We start from the raw sequence: 22,919 nt of genomic DNA, 5'->3' as shown, positions 1-22,919 counted from the left end.
GGATAGGCAGGGATAGGCATGAGGGTGGGAGACCAGCTGGCAGACATGGGTGGAGGCTTAGGCTTACTGACCCCTGGCAGCGCAGACTGTCATGAATTTTAGTGTCTTATTAATTCTTTCCTTTTTTTTATTTTGTCTATTTTTTTAAACATTCATCTTTTTAATGATCTTATTACATTATTTTTGGTGTGCATTAGTCTCTAAATCCTTTCACCATTTTACCTTTTTGTTAGTCAATTTTTTATTTTAGCACTGTTAACCGTAAATAAACTGTTCAAAAGGTGCTATATAAATAAAGATTGATTGATTTAAATACTCACAATATGCAAATTTACCATGTGCTGAGTAATGGAAGACACCAGTAGGATCGGGAAAGGGGGTTTTATATTTGCATCGGGTAAAAAAAAGAAAAAAAAAAAAAAGGGGGGGGGGGGGTTCTTCTTAATGTTCAGGGCTAGAGCCCCAGAAGCCCAGGGCCACTGATGCCCCTTGGTAAAAAGCGTAGGGATCGTATTCAATGTATGCAGAAAATTTCTGATGATAAGTGCAGCGTACAAGTCCATTTATCGCTGTAAAGTACTAACTTTCCAGGGTCAGGTCATTGCAAACCACTATTTAATCACAGTGGTTAATATGTAATAAGATGGGAATCGATTGCCCCCCACGCAGCCGCTTCTGGCATCTGGACCACCTCACCATGTCCTGGGTACCCAGTATGCGGTGAGCTGGATCGGGCCCAGGAAGGGGCAGCAGGTGCCCATGAAAGTGCAGCTTACCCTTACCATCCTGAGCACGTCAGCAGAGAGATACACGGTGAGAATGCACCAAAGAGAAGTTGTCACAAGAGAGTCCAGCTGGCCCCTCTGGCCATTGGTGGACGGGTATACTAGGACCAGGAGGACCAAGGACCACCATCGTGCTCAGGAAACCCATCGCCCCGTGTGTGATGCATGTAGGTGGCAATGCAAAGCCCTGGGGTCCCTCATTGCCAGGTGAGGAATAAATTCCCCTGAGTCAGGAAGGCTGAAAGTTGGTGCTGAGGTGTCGACCAGTTCTTAGCAGTTTCAGCTCAATTTGAGTCTTTATTGGCTGGCACCTGGAGCATAGTGTATTCATTTTTTGTTATTTACATTTTACACAACGTCCCTACTTTCTTTGATCTTTCTTGCACTTTTGATGAGACTGAGAATTGTCCGGGTAAAGCAGGGTACACACATAAAGATAATCGGGCTGTTTTTGTCCCGATTTCCCCCTTCCTGACCAAGGACAGCAAACACCTGATTATCTTATGTCTTATAAGATTATCCTATAAGATTATTCTGTGGTCTGCGATGTGTTAAGCGTGAATTTGTCCCGATGATTGGTTCCGAAAACGGTCTGGGCCGACAATCGTAAATATTAAACTTTTTCAATATTTACAACCAAAAATCTTCGAGTGTAGGAAAGCCAACAACTCCCGAGTCATGACTCCGTGAATTGTGACGTGGAATGGAATGTAGCCAATCAAGAAGCGAGCTGACTGAGGAACAAGGAAGCAAGCGTAAATAAAAACAAGCATGGCTGACCTGCTTAGGCATCATAAAGTTAGGTGAACTTCTTTTTTTAGTTCGAGATTTTTCCATTAAAATAGTCCCAAGGGGGGCACATTGGCCGAGTGGTTAAGGCACGCCCCATGTACGTGGATGGCCCGGGTTCGAATCTGGCCTGAGGCCCTTTACCGCATGTTTCTTCCCCGCCTTCATCCCTGTTTCTGACTCTATCCACTGTCCTCTATCAAATAAAGGTACAAAAATGACCAAAATAAACCTTTAAATAAAACAAAAAAATAGTCCCAAGAACACCATCATTCCCTCTTCTTGTATGCCCTCTTCCATGTTGCGTGTTGTGTTTTCCGGTTGTTGCTATGTTTCTTCTTGTTTTTGTTAGATCACGTGTGATCACATGAGATTTCTGGCTGTTGTGTTGAGATTATCAGAGCACACCACACACAGTACGATCAAAACTGTTCAATGCCTGAATTTTTATCTTTATGTGTGGGTCTCTAACAGATAAAAAATCCCTTAAGATTTAGAAAATCCTTATGTGTGTACCCTGCTTAAAGAGCAGACAGAGATGTAAATTTAACACCTTTGGCTGTGGATGTTAACATCTGAACTGTCCTGTGGCTTGTTTAAAGTCAAAATGCTAAACCTAAAGATTAAAGATCAGCACAGATGTTTGTCTGCTCTATAAATCAGGATTTGGCAGCTTTTTGATGATAGAAAATGAACAGAGCTTTCCTGCAGCTCACCTTTACCTGCTCTGAAACAAACAGCAGACCTTCCGTGGTGTAAATCAGGATTATTTTCTTAATTTGTGGAGCTTTGACTTTTCAGATGAGCGAACACGCTGAAACGTTTCTCTGTTTTCTGTCGACTTCCTGTCTTCCTCCAGAGATTTCTGCTCGGCTCTGACCTTTGTGTTCGGAGATGTTTTCCTTCCCGTGTTTGAGTGTGGAGGTGCGGATATGTTTGTGTGTTGTAGAACAGGAGAAAACAAATCACCGCTCTCGTTCTCATTAGCAGCAGTTTTGTGTCAGCACTCACAGATCAGCTGTCAGCGCTCGGCCTCTCTCGGAAGCTTCACCTTTTACCGACCATAATTACACCGTTTAACGCCAACGCTTCTCAAACCGCGGCCTGCAGACCCAAAGTAGAACAAGTAAAAGATGAAAAGGGTCTCTGCATTATTTAGGACAAAGTTAGAGTCCCAACCATGGATCATTTATGATTGTTGGAAAAGCATGAAATGCTTTATGTTTTCAGTTATGATTAACCAGAACAGAAAAGGGCAACTTTAAGAGAGCCACATTTATTTTACTGTCAATGCCAAAGGGCCAAATGATTACAGATAGTTGGATATTCTCAATTAAACCCCTGTGATGCCTATAATAATGTAATGAAATGGAGAATATTTTGCTTTCCTGTTCATTTAAAATACCAACATTTATGTTTTTAAACTCAAGTGCAAAAAGAAATAGTTTATTTAATGACATTAACACAGAATTAAATTAATTTAAAGCTGCTTGTTCAATGCGGTAAACATGATGCTTGTCATCTACCTGAATTTTTTTTTACAAATTCATCTAAAGATACCTATTTTTTTTTTTTAACAAACAAGACAATTTAATCCACTTAAAAGAAAGATTAAGAACCAATTAAAGAAGGTAAAAAAAAATGGAAAATACATAAAATAGACAAATAAATAAATGAAAAAAAATACAATAAGAGAAATTAAGAATTAATACATTTCTAATGTTAAAAGAAATTTTAAAAAACTATAAATAAATCAAACTAAAAAAATTAAATTAAAATGAATATAAAGGTTGGGGCGCAAGTGGCCGAGTGGTTAAGGCGCGCACCATGTGTGCGGACGGCCCGGGCTCGACTATGGCATGAGGCCCCTTACTGTCTCTGCCCCGCTCTCGTACCTGTTTGCGACTCTATCCACTATCCTCCTCCATAAAATAAGAGCACAAAAATGCCCAAATAAACCTTAGAAGAAAAAAGAAAAAAAAGGTAATAAAAAAGTAGCATAAACATAATTAAAGTTAAAATAATAAAAACTAAAAAAGTAATAGAAATAAAGAAATTAGGAATTTAATAATTAAATTTCAAATTTTATTAAAAAAAAAAAACAAAAATTAATAATACACAATTTTTTAAATAAATAAAATTTATTTTAAAAATTAAAGAAAATTCAATAAAAAAAAAAAACAAATGGGGGCGCAGGTGGCCGAGTGGTGGGGGAGCGCCCCATGTGCGTGGACGGCCCGGTTTCGGGTCCGGCCTGAGGCCCTTTGCTGCGTGTCTCTCCCCAGCTCTTGTCCCTGTTTCTGACTCTGTCCACTGTCCTCCTCTATCGAGTGGAGGCACGGAGATGCCCAAAATAAACCTTCAAAAATAAATTTAAAACAAAAAAAAAACAAACAAATGAAATAAAGCCACAATTAAAAATAGTTCAGGAGTTCAATAACTCAACTTTTTGATATCAGAAAACTAAAAATAAGGTATATTCAAAACTAATAAAAAATGCAAATACAAATAAATTAAAAATAGTAAACATGTTGTTTTGAATCAAAAGAAATTGATTCAAACATTCGTAGGTGTTTTGATTAAATTAACAAAATTAACTAGAAAAGCACTCAGAGCGCAGACCTCCACCATCAGCCCTATCTACCAATGGTGAAGAATCCTTTTAAAACATTAACATTACATTATAAAACTGGATCCAACTGGTGATCAGATCACTCCCAAAATCTAATTCGCCGGTTACTCCCTCCCTGGTGGGGTGGAGACACGGTGAGGCAAAGCATCGACTTCGCTACGTGTGCACTGTCATGGCGGAACCACCCATGGTCTCACCGGACGACTGGAAGTCATAGCAGAGGGTGAATATTCCTCTATTCCTCCCAGCATTGTGAGCATTCTCACTACAATTCGCTGTCTTTCTCTCTGTTACGCTCTGACTCATCTCCTCAACCGGGCGTGCGTCTTTCAAAGTCTATAAACTCCAAAACTCTGAATTGAAACACACCAAAGCATGCTGCTGGGATTGAAGTTACTCATGTCCGCCATCTCCTGGTGTGACGTGGTAACAGCGCAGATCTCTGCCATTGGCCCTATCTCCCAATAGTACAGAATCCTTTAAAAATTCCTGGATCTAGATGGTGATCCGGATCAGTTCCAAAATCTAATCAGTTCTTCCTTATGCCATTTTGACATTTCCAGAAAATTTCATGAAAATCCATCTATAACTTTTTGAGTTATGTTGCTAACTAACAAACAGACAAACAAACCCACCCGATCACATAACCTCCTTGGTGGAGGTAATTAATAAAATAACTAGCCATACACTAGTAGCAAAAGATCATATGATAAATCTGTTTTCATGGCAGATTTTGAATGTTTTCTTAAGGTTTAGAATTCACTGGAATTTGAAATTGGCTTAAGGGCCGCATGTGGCCCTCAGGTCGCCAGTTTCCCTACCCTGAACTACAACATGGATTAAACACGGATCACAGACACCAAAATCATTGATCAACAGAGTTCTATTTATTCTCTTATTCGCTCTTCTGTTGTTACAAATAATGAAGAACAAAGCTCTGATATGTTTGTTAGAGATGCTGCATTAATTCAGTGGTAAGAGGAACAACATACATCATTTAGATTAGACATAAGGAGACAGACAACATCTCTGACATCGAGTTAAGAAAAAAAACATGAAAAGATATGAGGTTTGAGATCACTGTTGAGAAGACAGGACATCGTCAGTATCAATAACCACTTCACATTTTAACGTTTCCCTCCTGTGCTGTTTGTGCTGTCGTTTTTGGCTAACATGATACGGTGCATAATGCATCAGGAGGAGATAAAACAACATGAAATCTCAATAATTTGATGACACAAAATAAATATAAAGTGCTACAATGTTATCTGACTCTTGCTACGGTCTTTGTATTTTTTGCATAACACTGAAATCTATTTATTTATTTGATGCATAGAAAGTGTGAGCTAATTTGGCAAATGAATAATTTGGCACTCGGAGATAAATGAGGAGCTACAGAGATCTGTTGGTTCAAGTTTTCATGAAACACGTCATGTTTGATGCTCGGTTCCTTATAGAGTTCACTTTTTAGGGATGATGCTAACTGGTTAAACCTGCTACGTAAGCTACAATGCTAAAACTGCTAGCATATACCACAGAGAACCTGAAAAATACTGAGCACAGTGGCACCAGACTCACTATTTTTCTCACTCTATACAGTACCTGCAAAGAGCATTCACCTCCTTGGATGTTTAACCCTTTAATTGATTTTAGAAATCTATCACGGTCAACATAATTTGGCTTTTTGGACAAAAAACTCTTTAATGTCAAAGTGAAAACAGATTAAACTGCTCAGTCTCTGTCAGGTTACACAGGGATCAGGCTTAAACAGCTCTTTTTAAGTCCAAACACAGATTCTCCATTGCAGAGGTTTTCAAAGTGTGGGTGAGTGAGCCTCTCCTATGACGAAATTATTCATTCGGTGGACCCCCACCCACAAAAAGGATTTAAGTTGAAAAAACAAAAAAAAAAAACATTTCAAACATTTATGTCTAATCTTTAAACATTTTAAACTTTAATATATTTGGATATTTTGGTTTGCAAATGTCCTTAAACATCTGACTTTCCCTCTTATTCGGTTATAAGCCATTAAAAATCCATTTTTCTTTTTTTTTTTGGCCATTTTACAACTTCTTTTTGCCACTTTTTCTCATTTTTTCCACTTTTACTCCATTTTTGCCCCTTTTCAGCCTTTTACCTATTTAATCTACCTTTCATCATACATCCCTTTTTTCCCCCAATTTTTTTGCTCATTTTTGCGACGTCTTTTTGCCACTTTTATCCCATTTTTTGCCCCCCCTTTAACCATTTTTTGCAACCTTTTGTCCATTTAAGCTACCTTTTGCCATTAAATACCACTTGGTTCATTTATTTCTCAATTTTTGCCTCTTCGCCATTTTTTCCCATTTTGCCCTCTTTTCCACTTTTTGCCCATTTAAACTACATTTTGCCATTACATCCCACTTGATTCCTTTTTTTTGCCACTCTCGACTGCTTTTTGCCCATTTTAGTCATTTTCCACTCATTTGTTGGTCACTCCTCACCCATTTCTGCTACTTTCTGACCATTTTTCCACTTTTCTCCCCATTTTTGCCCCTTTTCACCCATTTTTGCTGCTTTTTGACCATTACTCCACCTTTAACCTATTTTTATTGCTACTTCAATCTGTTTTGCCACTTTTCACCTCTTAGATTGTGGCTCTTGCAAAGGTATTTTTCAACAATTTTGCTCTTTGGATGAGGGTTGAGAAACGCTGCTCTATAGCATAGTCCCTATAGTAACTATAAGTCTATCCATTTTGCTCCATGCACAGCAGAGGTTAGCAAAGCAAATCACCTTTTTTCTGGTTTATGGTTCCACACCTCCCCTGAAGCTCTGTGGCGCCCCCCAGGGGAGGCCCGCCTCACACTTTGAAAACCACTGCTCTATTGGATTGAGGACTGGGCTTTGACTCAGATGCTGTGTAGCTTTCTCTGGATGCTTTGGCTCATTGTCTTAATGGAAAATAAATTTTCTCCCAAGCTGTAGTTCAGACTGTCAGACTGAGGAAGATTGTCCTCCAGGGTTTTCCAATATTTTACTGCATTCAATTTACCCTCTACCTTCACAAGCCTTCTAGGGCTGCTGAGAAGCATCCCCACAGCATGATGCTGCCACCACCGTGCTCCACAGTGGGGTTGGTGTGTTTGTGGTGATGTCAGTGTTTGGCGTCTTGTCTGATGGTCAAAAAGCTCCATTCTGGTCTCATCAGACCAAAGAACGTTCTTCCTCTTGACCATGGAGTCTCCCACATGCCTTTTGGTGAACTCTAGTCCAGATTGAACCTGATTTTTCTTCAACAGTGTCTTTCTCTAAAGCTCTGACTGGTGAAGAACCCGGCCAACAGTTGTTGTCTGCAGAGTCTCTCTCATCTCAGCTGCTGAAGCTTGGAACTCCTTCAGAGTATTCATAGGTGCACTCAGCTGATCCCCATTTCACTGTGAGACTACTAGCACCAGTTATCTGGACCTATACAGTCACTTATTTTTTGACATTACTATACGTGTACATTTTTATGTACATCTTTATTATTGTCAAAAAAGCCAAAATAAATTAACCATGATTAATTAATAAAATCAATAAAAGGGTAAAACATCCACAAGGGTGAAGACTCTTTACAGGCACTGTATGTACCACCATCTTCTAAATGCTGATATTAATGTCCCTTTTAATTGAAAACAAGTAATATTTATAGTCAGTAGATAAAAAGGAGCCAACTTGAGCCACATTTACTATCTCCATTAAACAAAGTTTACTTTAAATGTGTATTTTTTGCATTCATTGATATGTCTTCAAATGGAAAATACAGACTCATTACCCAAAAACATCTAGCCAAAAAGCCTTGTGATTCCTTTAAAAGGCTCAGACTCTAGAAATTGTAAACCTGCTTCATATTCGGCGATAAATCTTGTTCAAAAAGCGACATTTTTTGGCCGTTTTGAAGATAAAGGTTCTGCCTGAGCATAGTGAAGTGCATGACATCCTCCTTGTTATTTCATATAAATGATGCATTAAACTCAGAGATGCTAAATAGACGAGTGGAAGTCTTCTCCTTTTCCATAAAAATATTCCATCCTTTCATAAACAGCTGTTAGACATCATTGTGTTTCATATTAACTTAATGGTAATTATATTATCTCTGCATACAGTAGAAATCAATCAGAAGTCCCTTCACTTTCATGTTTGGAGGTTTTTCAACGAGGAAACACCTGCAGACAAATCGCAACTGTGTTATAAACAACATTTTAACATGCTAAAGTTTAAACATTTAGCCCTTGCAGTGTCACTATTAGCATTAGCATGGGGGTCAAAGACTGTAAATGAAACATAAATGTACGTAGCTTCTGGTGAGGTTTTATGAGTTTGCATGTTTAGAGGGAAAACTGTATTTTAGGTTTTAAAGAGCATTCAAATAGCTATGTAATATATATTTTAATGAAAGTGTAAGCAGGGACGGCCTACTATCACCCAAGGGTGGGACAAGTGCTGGGCCCAGGCCCATAAGGCCAGTCCATGATGCCCCACCCTGGAAGAAGGTGTGTCAAAAGGGTTTGTGACGTTGGTCTCACATCAGTCCCACATGTGACGATGGATCAGTCCACTTCTTGAATAAAGTCTGAGGTATTGAGACTGCAACTCAGATATGTATCAGCTGTGTATGGAAATATCTGCCAGCCCTTCTAGCTTGTTGAAATGAAAGCATAAGTAGGACTTCTGATTGATCTCCAGTATATAATTTCATACTGTCTTTATTCTACAGAAGACAATCTTTTACCAGCCCTCCACCTCCACCATGAACGGCTCTTTGACGGGGATCCTGCCGCTGTTGATGATCACACACTCGGTGTATGGCAGGTTTCTGTCGTTGGTGTCCTGGAGCTCGATGGTGTGAACCACAGCCTGATGGAGGAGAAGAAGAGAGGATAAGAGTTGGTGCTGATGGAGTTGACAAGATTTTAGACCAGAGATCACAGAAAAAAACAACAGATTTTTCTCCCTAATAGCATGGGCTTGTACAGGTCATTCAGAAAATATTCAGACCCCATTCACTTTTATAACTTTTTTATGCTGATGCTACAGTCAAGCCCCTCCTGTGTAGTCTTGGCTGTGGTCTTAGGGTCATTGTCATGTTGGAAGGTGAGCCTTCGGCCCAGTCTGAGGTCCTGAGTGCTGTGGAACAGGTTTTCATTGACCGTATTGCTGTAGTTAAGTCCAGTGGTTTTCAACCTTTGCAGCCCGGGACCCCCAAAATATAGGTGCCAGAGACCGGGGACCCCCACTGTACCTGAAGGTGGATGAACACAGCCATGCACATTCAAGAATAGTTATGTGGAGACAAGGCCGCCCATAAGGAAGGATAAAGAGGAAGGTTTCTGGAATCCAGCCAAACTGGGGGTCCAGTGAGGTCAGCAAAATCATGATCTATTGGGAAGTAAAGCTTAAAATGAAATAACTTTTGTTAAAAACATATTTAAAATGGGTAAAAAAAATGCTTAAATTAGTGAATAATGGCAAAAAATGATGGAAAAGGTGTTGAAATTGGATTTTTAAAGAACATAAATGGGTTAAAAGTGGCAAAAATTAGATAAAGTGGCCAAAAAAATAACAAGAATGGATTAAACTGGCAAAAACAGGGACAAGATATGGTAAAAGTGGAATAAAATGTGGCTGAAATGGCTTTAAAGTGCCAAAAAATAAGGGAAATTAGGTGGGCTGGAATGAAAAATTGATGTAAACTGGCAGAAATGGGATAACTGTGGTTAAAATGGGCAAAAAGGGGTGTAAAAAGTGGTTAATAGTGACAATAATGTGGCAACAATAGGCAGAAAGGGGCAAGAACTGGTTAAGGAGTGACAAAAACAGGCAGAAAAGGTGTTGGAAAGGATATAAAATTAACACAAATGGGTTTTACGTGGCAAAAGTGTGCTAAAATTTGCAACTTTGTTGTTAAAAAGTGACGAAAAAGGGTTAAAATTTGGTGAAATTGGTGTAAAGTGGCAACACTGTAATTTAAAAAATATTCTTAGTTTTTCTTTTAAGGCACCTGGAGACCCCCTCTTAGTGCCTCACGACCCCCAATGGGGTCCAGACCCCAAGGTTGAGAACCACTGCTTTAGTCCATTTAGTCTCCCAGTCCCTGGTGTTGAAAAACACCCCCACAGCATGATGATGCCTCCACCATGCTTCACTGTTGGGATGGTATTGAGCAGGTGATAGGCGGTGCCTGGTTTCCTCCAGAATTAATGTTTAGAGCTGAGACCGAATATTTCAGTCGTGGTTTTATCAGACCAGAGAATCTTGTTCCTCATGGTAAAACAGTTCTGTTGCTTTTTTTTTGCAGACTCCAATTAGGACTCATGTGTTTTGCAGTGAGGAGAGTCTTCCATCTAGCCACTCTGCCATAAAGCCCAGATCAGAGGAGGGCTGCAGTGATTGTTGTCTTTCTTGAACTTTGTCCACACAGGATCTTTGGTCAGAATGACCATCAGGTTCTTAGTCTCCTCTCTTTCTAAGACCCTTCTCCCCCAGTTGCTCAGTTTAGCCGGGCGACCAGATCTTAGGGTGCACTCACACAAGGCCATCTGTACCGTACCGTATTCTAACCGTGCTGAAGCCCATTTCACCCCCTCCCCTGTCCCCCCTTTGGCCCGCACTCACACTGCTCAACGCATGCAGGCCTGGGCACGGATATGTCACGCGCCGATGTCATTACATGAAGCATCCATCATTGATGACTAAGTATGCATAAGTGTTGTTTTTTAGGCTGTAAAATAGTTACAGATTTATACAAAGTCTGATCTGACACAGAATTATTTCCCCTGACCTGGAACAACCTATATTAACTATACAGAGCCCAGTGAGGAGAGAGAGAGAAAAAGCGGTTCATAGCGGAGAGTTTACCTTTATGTGCCACGAACTGTACCTTTTCTCAGCATAATCCTGGATGCCTGATGCACCAAACAAGCTCTCATGTGTCCAGAGCAGGATTAAATGTTGAGTTAAAAGTTTTCTTTCACCATGACGAGAGCAATTTTAACCATCTGATGAGAGGTGGAAGTGAAAACGCCTCAGGATTAATAAACGATGTTCCATTCAAACGTCAGCGATCAAGATCCCACTTTCACTTCTTGGTGACATGAAATAGAATTAGAGGTAAGTTATTTCAGTGGATGATAGTTTGGCTTTATAATTTTATAATCAGAGAGGTTAAATCAGCCGTGTGATTAACCCCGGCACACACTTGTCTGCATATTTGGCACTTTCCTTTACGCACAGAGGATGAAAGGTGTTTGTTATCCTGTGAGCTGCTGTTTGTGACTAAAACAAGGGAAGAAGCTTTATTTACAAACCAAAAATCCTCTCACAGTCATTAAAGCCGGACTTTGCCAGAAACTGGTCAGAAATGTGGACTGGACTGGGATCCTGCTGTCTCTAGCATGCAGCTGCTGCCTGGTGGGCTCTCTGAGGCGGGTCCTTTTGTTGTTACTTCACGCTACGTCACATTCCCGCGCTCGTGCTCCTTCATTTGCATCCGTGCCGTGCCTAGGCCCACCTCGTCCATCCGTGCTGGGGCCGCGGAGCGTGCCGCGCTGAAGCACGGAACGATTGCACTCCCAAACAAACCAGACTTTAGGCTGAAACGGGCCCAGGCACGGTACGGATGGCCTAGTGTGAGTACATCCTTAGAAGAGTGTTGGTTGGGCCATACTTCCTTCTGTTTCAACTTTGTCATGATGAGGTACTGATAGTAGATTAATGAGTATAAAAATATATGTTTTTTCCTCTGTAGCATCAGGCTGTAACATAAAAAACTGAAAAAAGTGAAGGTGGTTTGAATATTTTCTGTGCTGAAGACTGTTTAACTTTAACTCTTTCTGCCAGTGATTTAAGAATAGAATACATTCACCGAGGCTAGGGACGGAAATCATCTTTAACAGTGGGCAGCACTCGTGATTTACTCCTCCCACCCACACCTGTCCTGTCCTTTGTGGGCGGAGCCTGACTCTATACAGGAAGTGTGTTCAGCTCAGAACAAGCAAGCAGGCGGACCTCATGTGGTTTGACTTTGTCAGTGAGTCTGAATATAGACCGTCTGTTTGTCTGTGAGGACTCCGCTATCAGCAGATCTATGAAGAGCATCTTTGGTGCCACTCACCATCCCGTCCAGGACTTTACCGAACACCACGTGTTTCCCGTCCAGCCACGGCGCTTTGGTCGACAGGATGAAGAACTGAGATCCGTTTGTGTCCGGACCGGCGTTCGCCATGCTTACCTGGAGCATGAACACACAAACACACAGACATCATCTCTGCGTGTGCAGCATCAGGATTTCATCATTTCAGACATTAAAGTCAGATAAGTCCGCTGACCCTCTTAATAAGACTCTCTCTGTAAAAGCAGCATAAACAGTCTGGAGATTTTACAGCATTTTGACCTTTATTTTTTAACAACAGAGTCAGCCTCATGTAGACTCACCCAGCTGGCTCCTAGATGCTTCAGTTTGAAGTTTTCATCTGCAAAAGTTGTTCCATAGATGCTGTGACCTGAAAAACAAAGGATATGGTAACTTTTTAATACAATATAATACATTTTTGCATTAAAATTCAGACTTCATAAATTGCATAACAAATAAACTTGTTTAGTTCGACTTGCATCTCCTAAAGTTAGGATGTACATTTAAATGGGTTTCTGGAATTTAAAAACTGCTGTTCAAATTCCTTTTCAACCCGTCAGTTTAAGTTTTTAATACAGCCTTGCTAGGAGACTCCCCTAAACTTCTCTCTTCATTACTATAAGCTTTAATTATTTGTCTCTATAATGATTTTGGCTCTATAGTGTGCAGGTGTAAACATGCAGACTCAACTCATGTTGGCTGCAGTGCAGGTCAGCTCCAGTTCAAACGGTCTCCATCATTTTCACTGCTATAAATCTCCTGAGAAGTGACATGATTTATTTTAAATTGAGCAGGAAAAAAATCAGAATAAAAGTATTCTGTACAATTGAGGGGAGTTTCTCCTAAGAAACCAGGCTTTTACTTTGAAAAGCACAAATCAGAAGTGAGAGTGTACTGTGTTTATCTGAGCTGTGCCTCATGCCAATGTGGATGCAAATATCTAAGTTAAATATGGCTCTCTATTATGACAATTAAAGAAAATCAAATCATGTTGCAGCCATTACACCATTTTTGCATTTTAGATAGTTACTAAAACAGACAGAAAAATTCTGCTTTTCCCATCAGATGTACAAGAATTTGTTCAGTCAGTGTGTGAATACTACATTTACTAACACTGATTGAGCCTGCACATAAAACTTATGTCAGACACTTTTTTTTCTAAGGTTTATTTTTGGGCTTTTTAGTGCCGTTAATGATAGAGGAGGACAGTGGATAGAATCAGAAACAGGGATGAGAGAGCTGGGGAGAGACATGCTGAAAAGGGCCACAGGCCAGATTCAAACCCAGAGCCGGACACGTACATGTGGCTCGTCTTAAACCACGAGGCCGTCTGCACCCCATAGACTCATTTTTACATTTGGAGTCTTGTTCTTACCTCCAGTTCCATCTCCAGCTGTGAAGTCTCCTCCCTGAATCATGAAGTCTTTAATGACTCTGTGAAACTTTGTCCCTTTGTAGCCGTAACCTTTCTGCAGACAGAAAAAAGAACAAAGACCAGGAAGAGTCAAAAACTATGGAAGCCCATTTACACCACTTATTAACAAAAAACATGAAAGTAAGGTGATAATATTAATAATAAAAAAATCTTTATTATTATGGGATAAAAAGTCATCTCTACATCCATAATTTCACCTTCTTATCTCATAATTGAAACTTTTTTATAAAAATAATGACTTTTTATCTCATAATTGTGACCGTTTATCTCATAATTTCAACTTTTTATTTAATAATAATGACTTTTATGTCATAATTTAAACTTTTTATCTCATAGTTATGACTTTTTATCACATAATTGTAACTTTTTCTCTCATAATAATGACTTATCATATAATTTCAACCTTTTATCTCATTATTATGATTTTTTATTTCTCAATTTCAACTTTTTTATCTTTTAATTTCAATTTTTCTATCTCATAATAATGACTTTTTATCTCATAATTTCAACTTTTTATCTCATTATGATTTTTTTATCTCATAATTTCAACTTTTCTATCTCAAAATTCTAACTTTATCTCATAACAATGACTTATTATCTCATAATTATCAATAAGGATTTTTTTTTCTTAACTTTCATATTTTTCTTTTTTAAGTGGCAGAAATGGGCTCCCATTACAATCTAATTAAATATAAGTTTTAAAAAACGACATTACTAAATAAACCTAAAATTAGACATTAGATTGAACTGTGCTTCGTCATACTAGTCCCTGTACACATAAACACTGAGGAAATAATTGTGAGTCATGAGTTCACACATGAACAGTGAAGAAATAAATGAGTCATGAGTTGTAATCAAAGAGATGGTGGTGGGCTCTGAGGACCAGATGAAACCCTGACAGAGAAAACTTTAACACATTTGTGTTTGTAGAGTTTATTCTTTAATTACTCGTTGCATGCTTGTATGCATGTGTGAATCCACATAAACAGTTCTTACCTCTCCAGTTGCCAAGGCGACAAAGTTATTGACAGTCAGCGGGACCACCTCCCCAAAAAGGCCGATGACGATTCGTCCCACCTCGTGCCCCGCCACTGTGATGTCAAAAAACACCTGGAACAAATTCATACAGATATTCAGTTAAAAAATTCTGTTGTATCTATAATTTTTTTTTTATATTCTCCTTGTATTTTCAGTTTCCCTGTGATTTAATTCATATAATCTTGAGTCATCATTTACAAAGTGAGATATTTCAGACCTTTTTGTTTTAATCTTGATGATTACAGATCAGGAAGATTAAAAAACAAACCTGTCTGTAAATGTTAGAACATCACAAACATCAGTCTAAACAGATATTTAATCCAGAAATGTCCATCTTCTGTTAAATTCTGATCATTTATCTCTCAGTGCTTGGTCTGAGCTCCTTTCTCTTGAATTCCTGCATCTCTGCTCGTGTCGTGGAGCCGATCAGTCCGTGGTCCTGCTGGGGGGTTACGAAGTCCAGGTTCTCTGATAGCGGCCTTCAGCTGGTCTGGATTGTTGAGTCTGGTGTCTCTCATCTTCCAGAGATCCTATATGGGGGTCAGTTCAGACCAGTTGGCTGGCCAATCAAACACAGTAGCACCATGGTCAGTAAACCGGTTTCTGGTAGTTCTGGTTTCAGTGTGGATGGCTTAAAAGGAACTCAGGATCTCCATAAAGCTTCTCAGCAGATGGAAGCATGAAGGGCTCCAAGATCTCCTCTTTTTTATTTGTTCATTGACCTGAGTTTGACTTCTGCTCCTCTCCTATAACTTTATATTGGTTTATTTTTATTTTTATTTTTTAATATTATTACTGTCTCTTAATGTCTGATGTTTTTAAAAAACTTTATATTGGTTTATTTTTTATGAGTATTTTTACTTAATGTCTAATGTTGTTAAAAAATCAACTTTATATTGGTTTATTTTTTATATTATTAGTATTTTTACTGAATCTTAATGTCTGATGTTGTTTTAAAAGGAACTTTATATTGGTTTAATTTTTATCTTTAAAATATTTTTACTGACTCTTAATGCCTGGTGTTGTTTTTGAAGGAACTTTATATTGGTTTATTTATTTATTTTTATATATTTTTACTGACTCTTAATGTCTGATGTGTTGTTTTTTTTTTTCCTTGAAGGATCAGGATCTTAAACTGAAGCAGGAGTTGACAGGAGAATATCTGAATCTTCTTTCGGGATTATTTTAATCTAGACTTGATAAGTAGATGTGATGATGCGGCGCATTAACAGCTATTTACGGAAGCCTGCATAGTTCATATTTAGGTCAGCCTTCAGGCTAACGCAGTGCGCATTAGGACTCATCTGAGCGGACACGTGGACGTCTGTCTGTCTGAAGGGTTCTGGATCTGTTCCGGTCCAGCTGCTTCGTTAACACCAATCACAGCCAGTCTAATGAGCTCTTAATGTGCGCGTGCGTGCTCGTGTTGCTGTGTGTCAGGGTTATTCCCATCTTTCTGGTCTCGCGCTCTGCTCTCCTCTATCATAGGTGGTTTAATGTAAATAACTGCGGCAGATCTTCACCCACCTTCTCCGTGACTTTCGGTCCCGTCCGTGAAGCAGCGGCGGACAACGACAGATGACAGGCGGCGGAGAGGAGGAGGAGAACCGGGAGGACCGAGCGGAGATCCATCTTTACCGAGAGAGGAGGAGGAGAGGAGGGCTCTGCTGGGATTTCAGGAGAGGAAGAAATCACAGCGAGTCACAGCTGGGAGGCTGACCGGGAAACAGCGCTCCAAACACGGCTACGTCAGCAGACCACTCCCGGTGGAGGAGGGACCTGGGTCAGAGCTCCGCCTAACGAGGAGAGGAGAGGGGGAGATTAAGGAATCAAGGAGGAGAGGAGGCAAGGAAGAGAGGAAAAAGAGGAAGAGGAGAGGGGACTAGTAAGGAGTGAAGGAGGAAGAGAAGAAGAAACTGGAGAAAGTGAGGATGAGGAGTGGAAATTGGACTAGAATATAGTACTCAAAACTATGGTGGTCAGAATGACTCAAATAGGAGAAAAAACACAGCATCTTCAGATTCAGACCTCCTCCAGTTATTTTCAGTTTTCTGGTGTTTCATCCTGATGCTACAGTCGAGAAAATTCATTTTTATTCTCATTAATCCACACTCTGAATCCATCATGGCAATGTGAAAAAAGAATTTCAGATTTTTTTTCAAACTTATAAAGAAAAATAAAAACTGAAATATCACAGACGTGAGTATTCAGAGCCTTTCCAACAACTCTGTAAATGTAGCTCTGGATCCTCCATGTCTCTGATCTTTGCTGAGATGTTTCTACACCTTGACTGGAGTCCACCTGTGCTAAATTAACCTGACTGGACATGATTTGGAAAGGCACACACCTCTCTACAGAAACATTTCTGCTGCACTGAAGGTTCCCAAGATTACAGTGGCCTCCAGAACTCTCTAATGGAAAAAGTCTGGCACAACCAGGACTCTTCCAAGAGCTGGTAACCTGGCCAAACTGAGCAATCGGGGGAGAAGGGCCTTAATGCCCATTTATGCTCAGCGTTAAATATACAGATGGAGCCTCATGTCTGTGCTCCGTGGTCATTTCGTACGTATTTCTGCACGTTTCCATAGAGCTTACGGATACGGGCCAAAAGGAGCACCTGAAACCGTGGGGGCAGTGTTGCTGTCACCACCCGACACGAAGAAGAAATAACAATGGTGGAACTTTTTGAGGAAAGTTGTGGGAGTTGGTTAGAAACGCTGCCTCCGTTTTTGCCTTTTATGCAAGAGGTACATTATCAATACCTCCTCCACAGTCGCCATGTTTGTTTTTGAGTTTGTTGTCATAAACTTTTGACCTCCCCTTAACCCTAAATCTTAACCCTCAGTCTCAAAGTGTGCGTTCCCATGAAGTGCGAGAGCTGTCCCAATTTGCCAGAGCGTTGAGAGGTGAGTTTGAGGGCTTTATCTCCCTCAATTTTGTGCCCGGAGCTCCCTTGGTGTTGAGGGTTATCACTCAAAGAAAGATGGCGGCGAATGCGGGGAAGAAATTGAGCTACAAATGTGAATTTCTTTGTTACTAGAGATCTAAAAATTACAAAAACCACTCAAATATCTTAGTTTAATGTTATTTTATGGATTATTTGCCTTTTTGTAGCGTAACATTTACTTTTATTTTTACGATCGTAAGCCGGTAACCGTGCCGTCACGTTCTTCTTCTTCTTCCTCCGAATCGACTACGCAGTTTTGGCACATTACTGCCCTCTACAGTCTGAAATCATAACTGCTACTGAGGGGTGTCCTATTTCTAAGTCACCAGATGGCCCTTAGACTATGTTTTGAGTAGCGAGTTAAGACTGAGGGTTGAGCTTGAGGGTAAGATTGAGGGTAAAGGGGATACTTGGGATTCAGCCCAAGAACCTGATGGTCACTCTGACTGAGCTCCAGAGATCCTGTGTGGAGATGGGACAAAGATCCAGAAGGACAACCATCACTGCAGCCCAGTTTGAAGCATAGGAAATTTTGACCTGGTAAACTCAAAAAGGACTAGTTCATAAAATTATAAGTTTACAACATTATGAAGTCTTGAATTTAAGACAAGCCCAGCTGAATAGTGATTTGAAAGCCCCAGTTTACAGAAATGTCTCTTCTAAGTCCAGATAATATTGATGATGTGGGGATTCTGGGCTAAAATCACAGGATTTTCTTGTTGTTCACTCCAAGGAAAAAAAAAAAAAAAAGTATAATTTCAACAGGCTTTTACCTGCATTTGTGAAAGCTTCGTCTGCTCTCATAAATTAACAGCTTTATAACCTTGAACCCCCCACACACCTCTTTTTTGGTCTCCGTGACTCTAAATATGACAGTAAATTCCTAAATGGACATTATGTTGTAATGAAGAAGAGATGAAACAAGAGATGAAGGCCAAAAAGTGACTGATAAAAAGTTAACCCTTTAAAACCTACCATTGTGCAAGTCCGCAAGTCAATTGTGTAGCAATTTTTTTGGAGTATTTTTATTTGCTTTACATTAATATAACCCTTATATCCCAAGTTTTAATAATATGTATTGACTTATGTCTTAACTACTACAATAAATTGCTTAAAAGTGCAATAAACCAAAAAAAAAAAAAAAAAAAAATCGTTTTTGGTTTTTACACACATATTTCAAATTACAGAAATTGCACGGCTGTCTCCCTGAAATTTGTAAGTGTAAAAAAGTTGCACGATATCCTTTGGAACCACAGGAAATATATTTGGAGTCTGTACATAACTTTCTTTTTGAGATATAATCAATTTTGTATCCTGTAAAAACGAGCTTGATGAGTAGTTGGACTCTTTTTCTGATGCTGATGTCTGGTGTGCGTGAGTTGTTTGTCTGAGTGTTTTTGTAAAAAAGTAGGGGTGAAAGAAGAGTGAGGGTGAGTATGTGTGCAGGCTAAAGGCCCAAACATACTCGGGTGGAACGGACTCTGCGGAGGTCTGTGCAGACTCAAAGTGGATGTCCGTAAGGCCTGTGCGCGCAAAGCTCAAATTTTACGACCGTGCGGACTCTGCTCCGCGTACTGGTGTCACACAAAACACTGCTCGGCATTTATCACATCAACCCGCATTAATGTGACACCAACCTGAATTTCGCACTTGTTTTTCCACGTCAATACTTCACATGTCCTTCACGAACATGGCATACTTCCCTTCCTCATCTCCTGTGGCATTTAATGGCCGTACATACCACCGTCTCTTAATTTTATTGCTTTGCAAAGCCAGCAGGCAAAGCAGCTCCTCTTCCTCGTCATCAGTGTAGGACATCATGACGGAAAAATGTAAACAATGCACAAGGATTGTTGGAAATGTAGGATTTCACGGAAATTTCACAGGAAACTACTACGCGGCAGTGTGCTCAACTATGGAAGCTCTGATGTCTGCGGATGTTCTGTGCGGAGTCTGCTCCACTCACAGTACGCTCAGGTAAGTTCTTAAGTTCTTCGGTGTATTCTGTGGAAAAACTATGGCCGTTTTCGAATTAGCCTACTATACTAGCAGTGTGTACTGATCTGCCCAAAATGTAGTATGCAGTATGCGAACAAATGCAAAAGCTGCAGTATGCATTTAAAAGTGAGTCTGTGTCCACTCCTTAAACTGACCAACAGTCTGATTTAGAAACATCCTCAGAGATTCATAGTTTTTACAAAAGATGACATTTTCATTCTGTTCACTAAAACTGCACACATAAGAACAGTCTGTGTTTCCAAAGCTGTGGGTTGAGACCCTGTGAGGGGCCTTTTGATGATTACATGAAGTCAGAGGGGAGAACGGCGGATTTGTAGCTCAAACTAATAAAGGTTAGCCGTCCTGTTTGTGTCGACCTTTAACACGCTGAGCTGATGAAAACAGTAATGTGTGTGTGTTTGATCGTTTGTAGGAACAAACAGAATGTCACACCTGTCAGCAGGAACACACCTGCACGATCAAACAACAACAACAGGAACACAGACGGAGGATTTAGGTCGAATAAGAGTACAGGCAGACTTTTTATCAGCATTAAAAACACAGATTCATTTTAATACTACGCTGATGTTTGATATCACAGGTTCACATGACTTCTGGCTTCACCACTGAGCTGTCAGTGAGTTTAAAATGAAATAAGACGTAAGAGGAGCAGTGTTGGACTTCTTTTACATAACTGTGAGAGCAGGGAGACACAATGCTTGATGGGTAACGGTGTCAAACAGTGCATTTGACAGAATAAGCACTTTAAAACTGTCTACTAGTTCTAAGGCTCATGTTTAACCCTGAGTTTCCACATATATTATACATATTGGTTCGTTGCCGGGCAACCAGAGCAGTTGGCAGCAAGAAAAATGCACTCTTGAGTTATATCTTGGACCTGTAGTGTTTTTACACAATTAAGTTGACAACATATAAATCTATAAAAACAAAGAAGATGGATGGTCCAGGACACCTTTTACAGAAAGAATGGGAAATTTCAATCAAGAAAAACCCCAAAAAGGTGAAAAGAAGACCTCAGTCTCAACTACAGCTCCTGCGTAGCTTAAACGCTAACAACTGCCAGTAACTGCCACAGAACACTGCCTGATAAACAGGAGACTACTGAATGCTACCTATTGAGGTAGCATGGGGTGGCATGTATGAACGCAGCGGCCCGGCGCTCCATCACTAGCAACAAAACAAAGCCCTACACTTACACCAGAACTGACAGCGTGCCCATGGACTTAACGTCTTTCCCGACAGAGATTATCTGGAGAAAGGGGCGCTCGGGGACTGAAAGGAGGAGGATGTGGAGCAGCACAACACCTACAGCCAGGTGGGGAGGAGGCAGACACAGCATTGTGAGAGAAGGCGGAAGCGGGGGCAAACCATTTCAACCATGGGTCAGTACATTATCTTCAATAGTGTCCTATTAGCTCAACAACCCAAGGACCAGATCAATCTGCACAATGTAAAGAAATGCTGTTTGGTCATGGCCTCTGCCAAAAAATATCTCAAGCAGAGCAGTGCTTCTGGCATGCAGAGACAGACTAGTGCACATGCTGTGGAACTGCAAAGACTGACTAGTCCATTTAGACCAAAGACTGCCTTAAAAAAAAAAAAAAAAAATTCTTGCCATTGCCATTGGACTCTAGAGCGGTGGAGACGCGTTCTTTGGAACGACGAATTGCGCTTCTCCATCTGGCAATCTGAGGGACAAGTCTGGGTTTGGCGGTTGCCAGGATAAGGGTACTTGTCTGACTGCATTGTGCCAAGTGTAAAGTTTGGTGGAGGGGGGATTATGGTGTGGGCTTGTTTTTCAGGAGCTGGGCTTGGCCCCTTAGTTTTAGGGAAAGGAACTCTGAATGCTTCAGCATACCAAGAGATTTTGGACAACTCCATGCTCCCAACTTTGTGGGAACAGTTTGGGGATGGCCCCTTCCTGTTCCAACATGACTGTGCACCAGTGCACAAAGCAAGGTCCATAAAGACATGGATGAGAGAGTTTGGTGTGGATCAACTTGACTGGCCTGCACAGAGTCCTGACCTCAACCCTATAGAACGCCTTTGGGATGAATTAGAGCGGAGACTGAGAGCCAGGCCTTCTGGTCCAACATCAGTGTGTGACCTCACAAATGCGCTTCTGGAAGAATGGTCAAAAATTCCCATAAACACACTCCTGAAACTTGTGGAAAGCCTTCCCAGAAGAGTTGATGCTGTTAAAGCTGCAGAGGGTGGACCAACGTCATAGTAAACCCTATGGATTAAGAATGGGATGTCACTTAAGTTCATATGCGAGTCAAGGCAGGTGAGCCAATACTGGCAATATATTGTATATGAATGTTGCTTCAGGTTTAAATGGGCTGGAGAGTGATTTGCTCCACAGGGTGTTTTGCATGCAAAGACTTGTGTTGACTGTGTATGAGTTATTTGAGATAAGGTAGACCCCTTCATCCTTTGCAATCAAAAATATGGTGGATTTTATAGACAGTCACAACCTCGGTATATCTCTGTGAATCATATTTAGCTGCTCATACACATGGCTCAGTGATGATGTAGTTCGATCTTTTGTTTTATGCATGAGTTTGAAATGTGTGATGTGTTTTAAAGAACATATAAAATAGCAAAAGTGACTTTTGGTCTGGAGGCAGGAAAAAACAATCTCCTTTTGTGGAAATTTCATTTTTCCTTCCTGATTGACAACAAATGTATTTTCCAGCATGCAGAGATCAATAATCAGCAGTGGTTGTTTTTTTCACTGTAAACGGAGGAATAATGAAGTCAGTATTTCAGCATTAAAACATTTACTGCATTAAAAACAGCTCAGAGCTGCGCGGCTTCAGCTGCAGCAAATAAAGCTGAAAAAGAGAATATAAGTCCCCGCTGAATACGTGTCTATAGAGATGAATTATAATAGTCAGCCTGCTGTGACCTTAACGCTGCGGCCGGGACACACACTCTCACACTCACACGGTTATCGGCCTCCTGTCAAAGCGGCCGTCCATTCGTCTTTTCTTTCGCCATCCGCTGAATTAATTAAGCAGAAATGTAAACGTTTTAATTGAATGTCAAAGCGGGACCTTAACAACATGCTCCTATGTAAATGAAAGTGACACGGCTTTAAACACGGATATTTATACACA

At 40.3% G+C, this 22,919-nt stretch overlaps 1 protein-coding gene across 1 annotated transcript; it reads right to left on the bottom strand.

The window, feature by feature from the left end:
- Window positions 1–7,557: 7,557 nt before the first annotated feature.
- Window positions 7,558–16,536, bottom strand: LOC121509322 (peptidyl-prolyl cis-trans isomerase C). The gene is made up of 6 exons (XM_041786593.1): window positions 16,359–16,536; window positions 14,790–14,903; window positions 13,734–13,827; window positions 12,661–12,728; window positions 12,341–12,457; window positions 7,558–9,084 (listed from the first exon to the last, which is right to left on the bottom strand). The coding sequence occupies exons 1-6, from the start codon at window positions 16,461–16,463 to the stop codon at window positions 8,956–8,958; spliced, it is 627 nt and encodes a 208-aa protein (XP_041642527.1). The 5' UTR covers window positions 16,464–16,536; the 3' UTR covers window positions 7,558–8,955.
- Window positions 16,537–22,919: the final 6,383 nt, after the last annotated feature.

Source organism: Cheilinus undulatus, linkage group 5 (genome assembly GCF_018320785.1).
Source record: "Cheilinus undulatus linkage group 5, ASM1832078v1, whole genome shotgun sequence".
NCBI lineage: Eukaryota > Metazoa > Chordata > Actinopteri > Labriformes > Labridae > Cheilinus > Cheilinus undulatus.
The sequence above is the reverse complement of the archived record's forward strand: the minus strand, read 5'-3'. Positions and strand labels throughout refer to the sequence as shown.

Coding starts and splice junctions, on each gene's coding strand:
- LOC121509322 (XM_041786593.1), bottom strand. CDS start 16,463: ATGGATCTCCGCTCGGTCCTCCCGGTTCTCCTCCTCCTCTCCGCCGCC. Junction 12,458..12,660: donor AGCATCTAGGAGCCAGCTGG/GTGAGTCTACAT, acceptor TTCATGCTCCAG/GTAAGCATGGCGAACGCCGG. Junction 9,085..12,340: donor GTAAAGTCCTGGACGGGATG/GTGAGTGGCACC, acceptor CTCCTCCATCAG/GCTGTGGTTCACACCATCGA.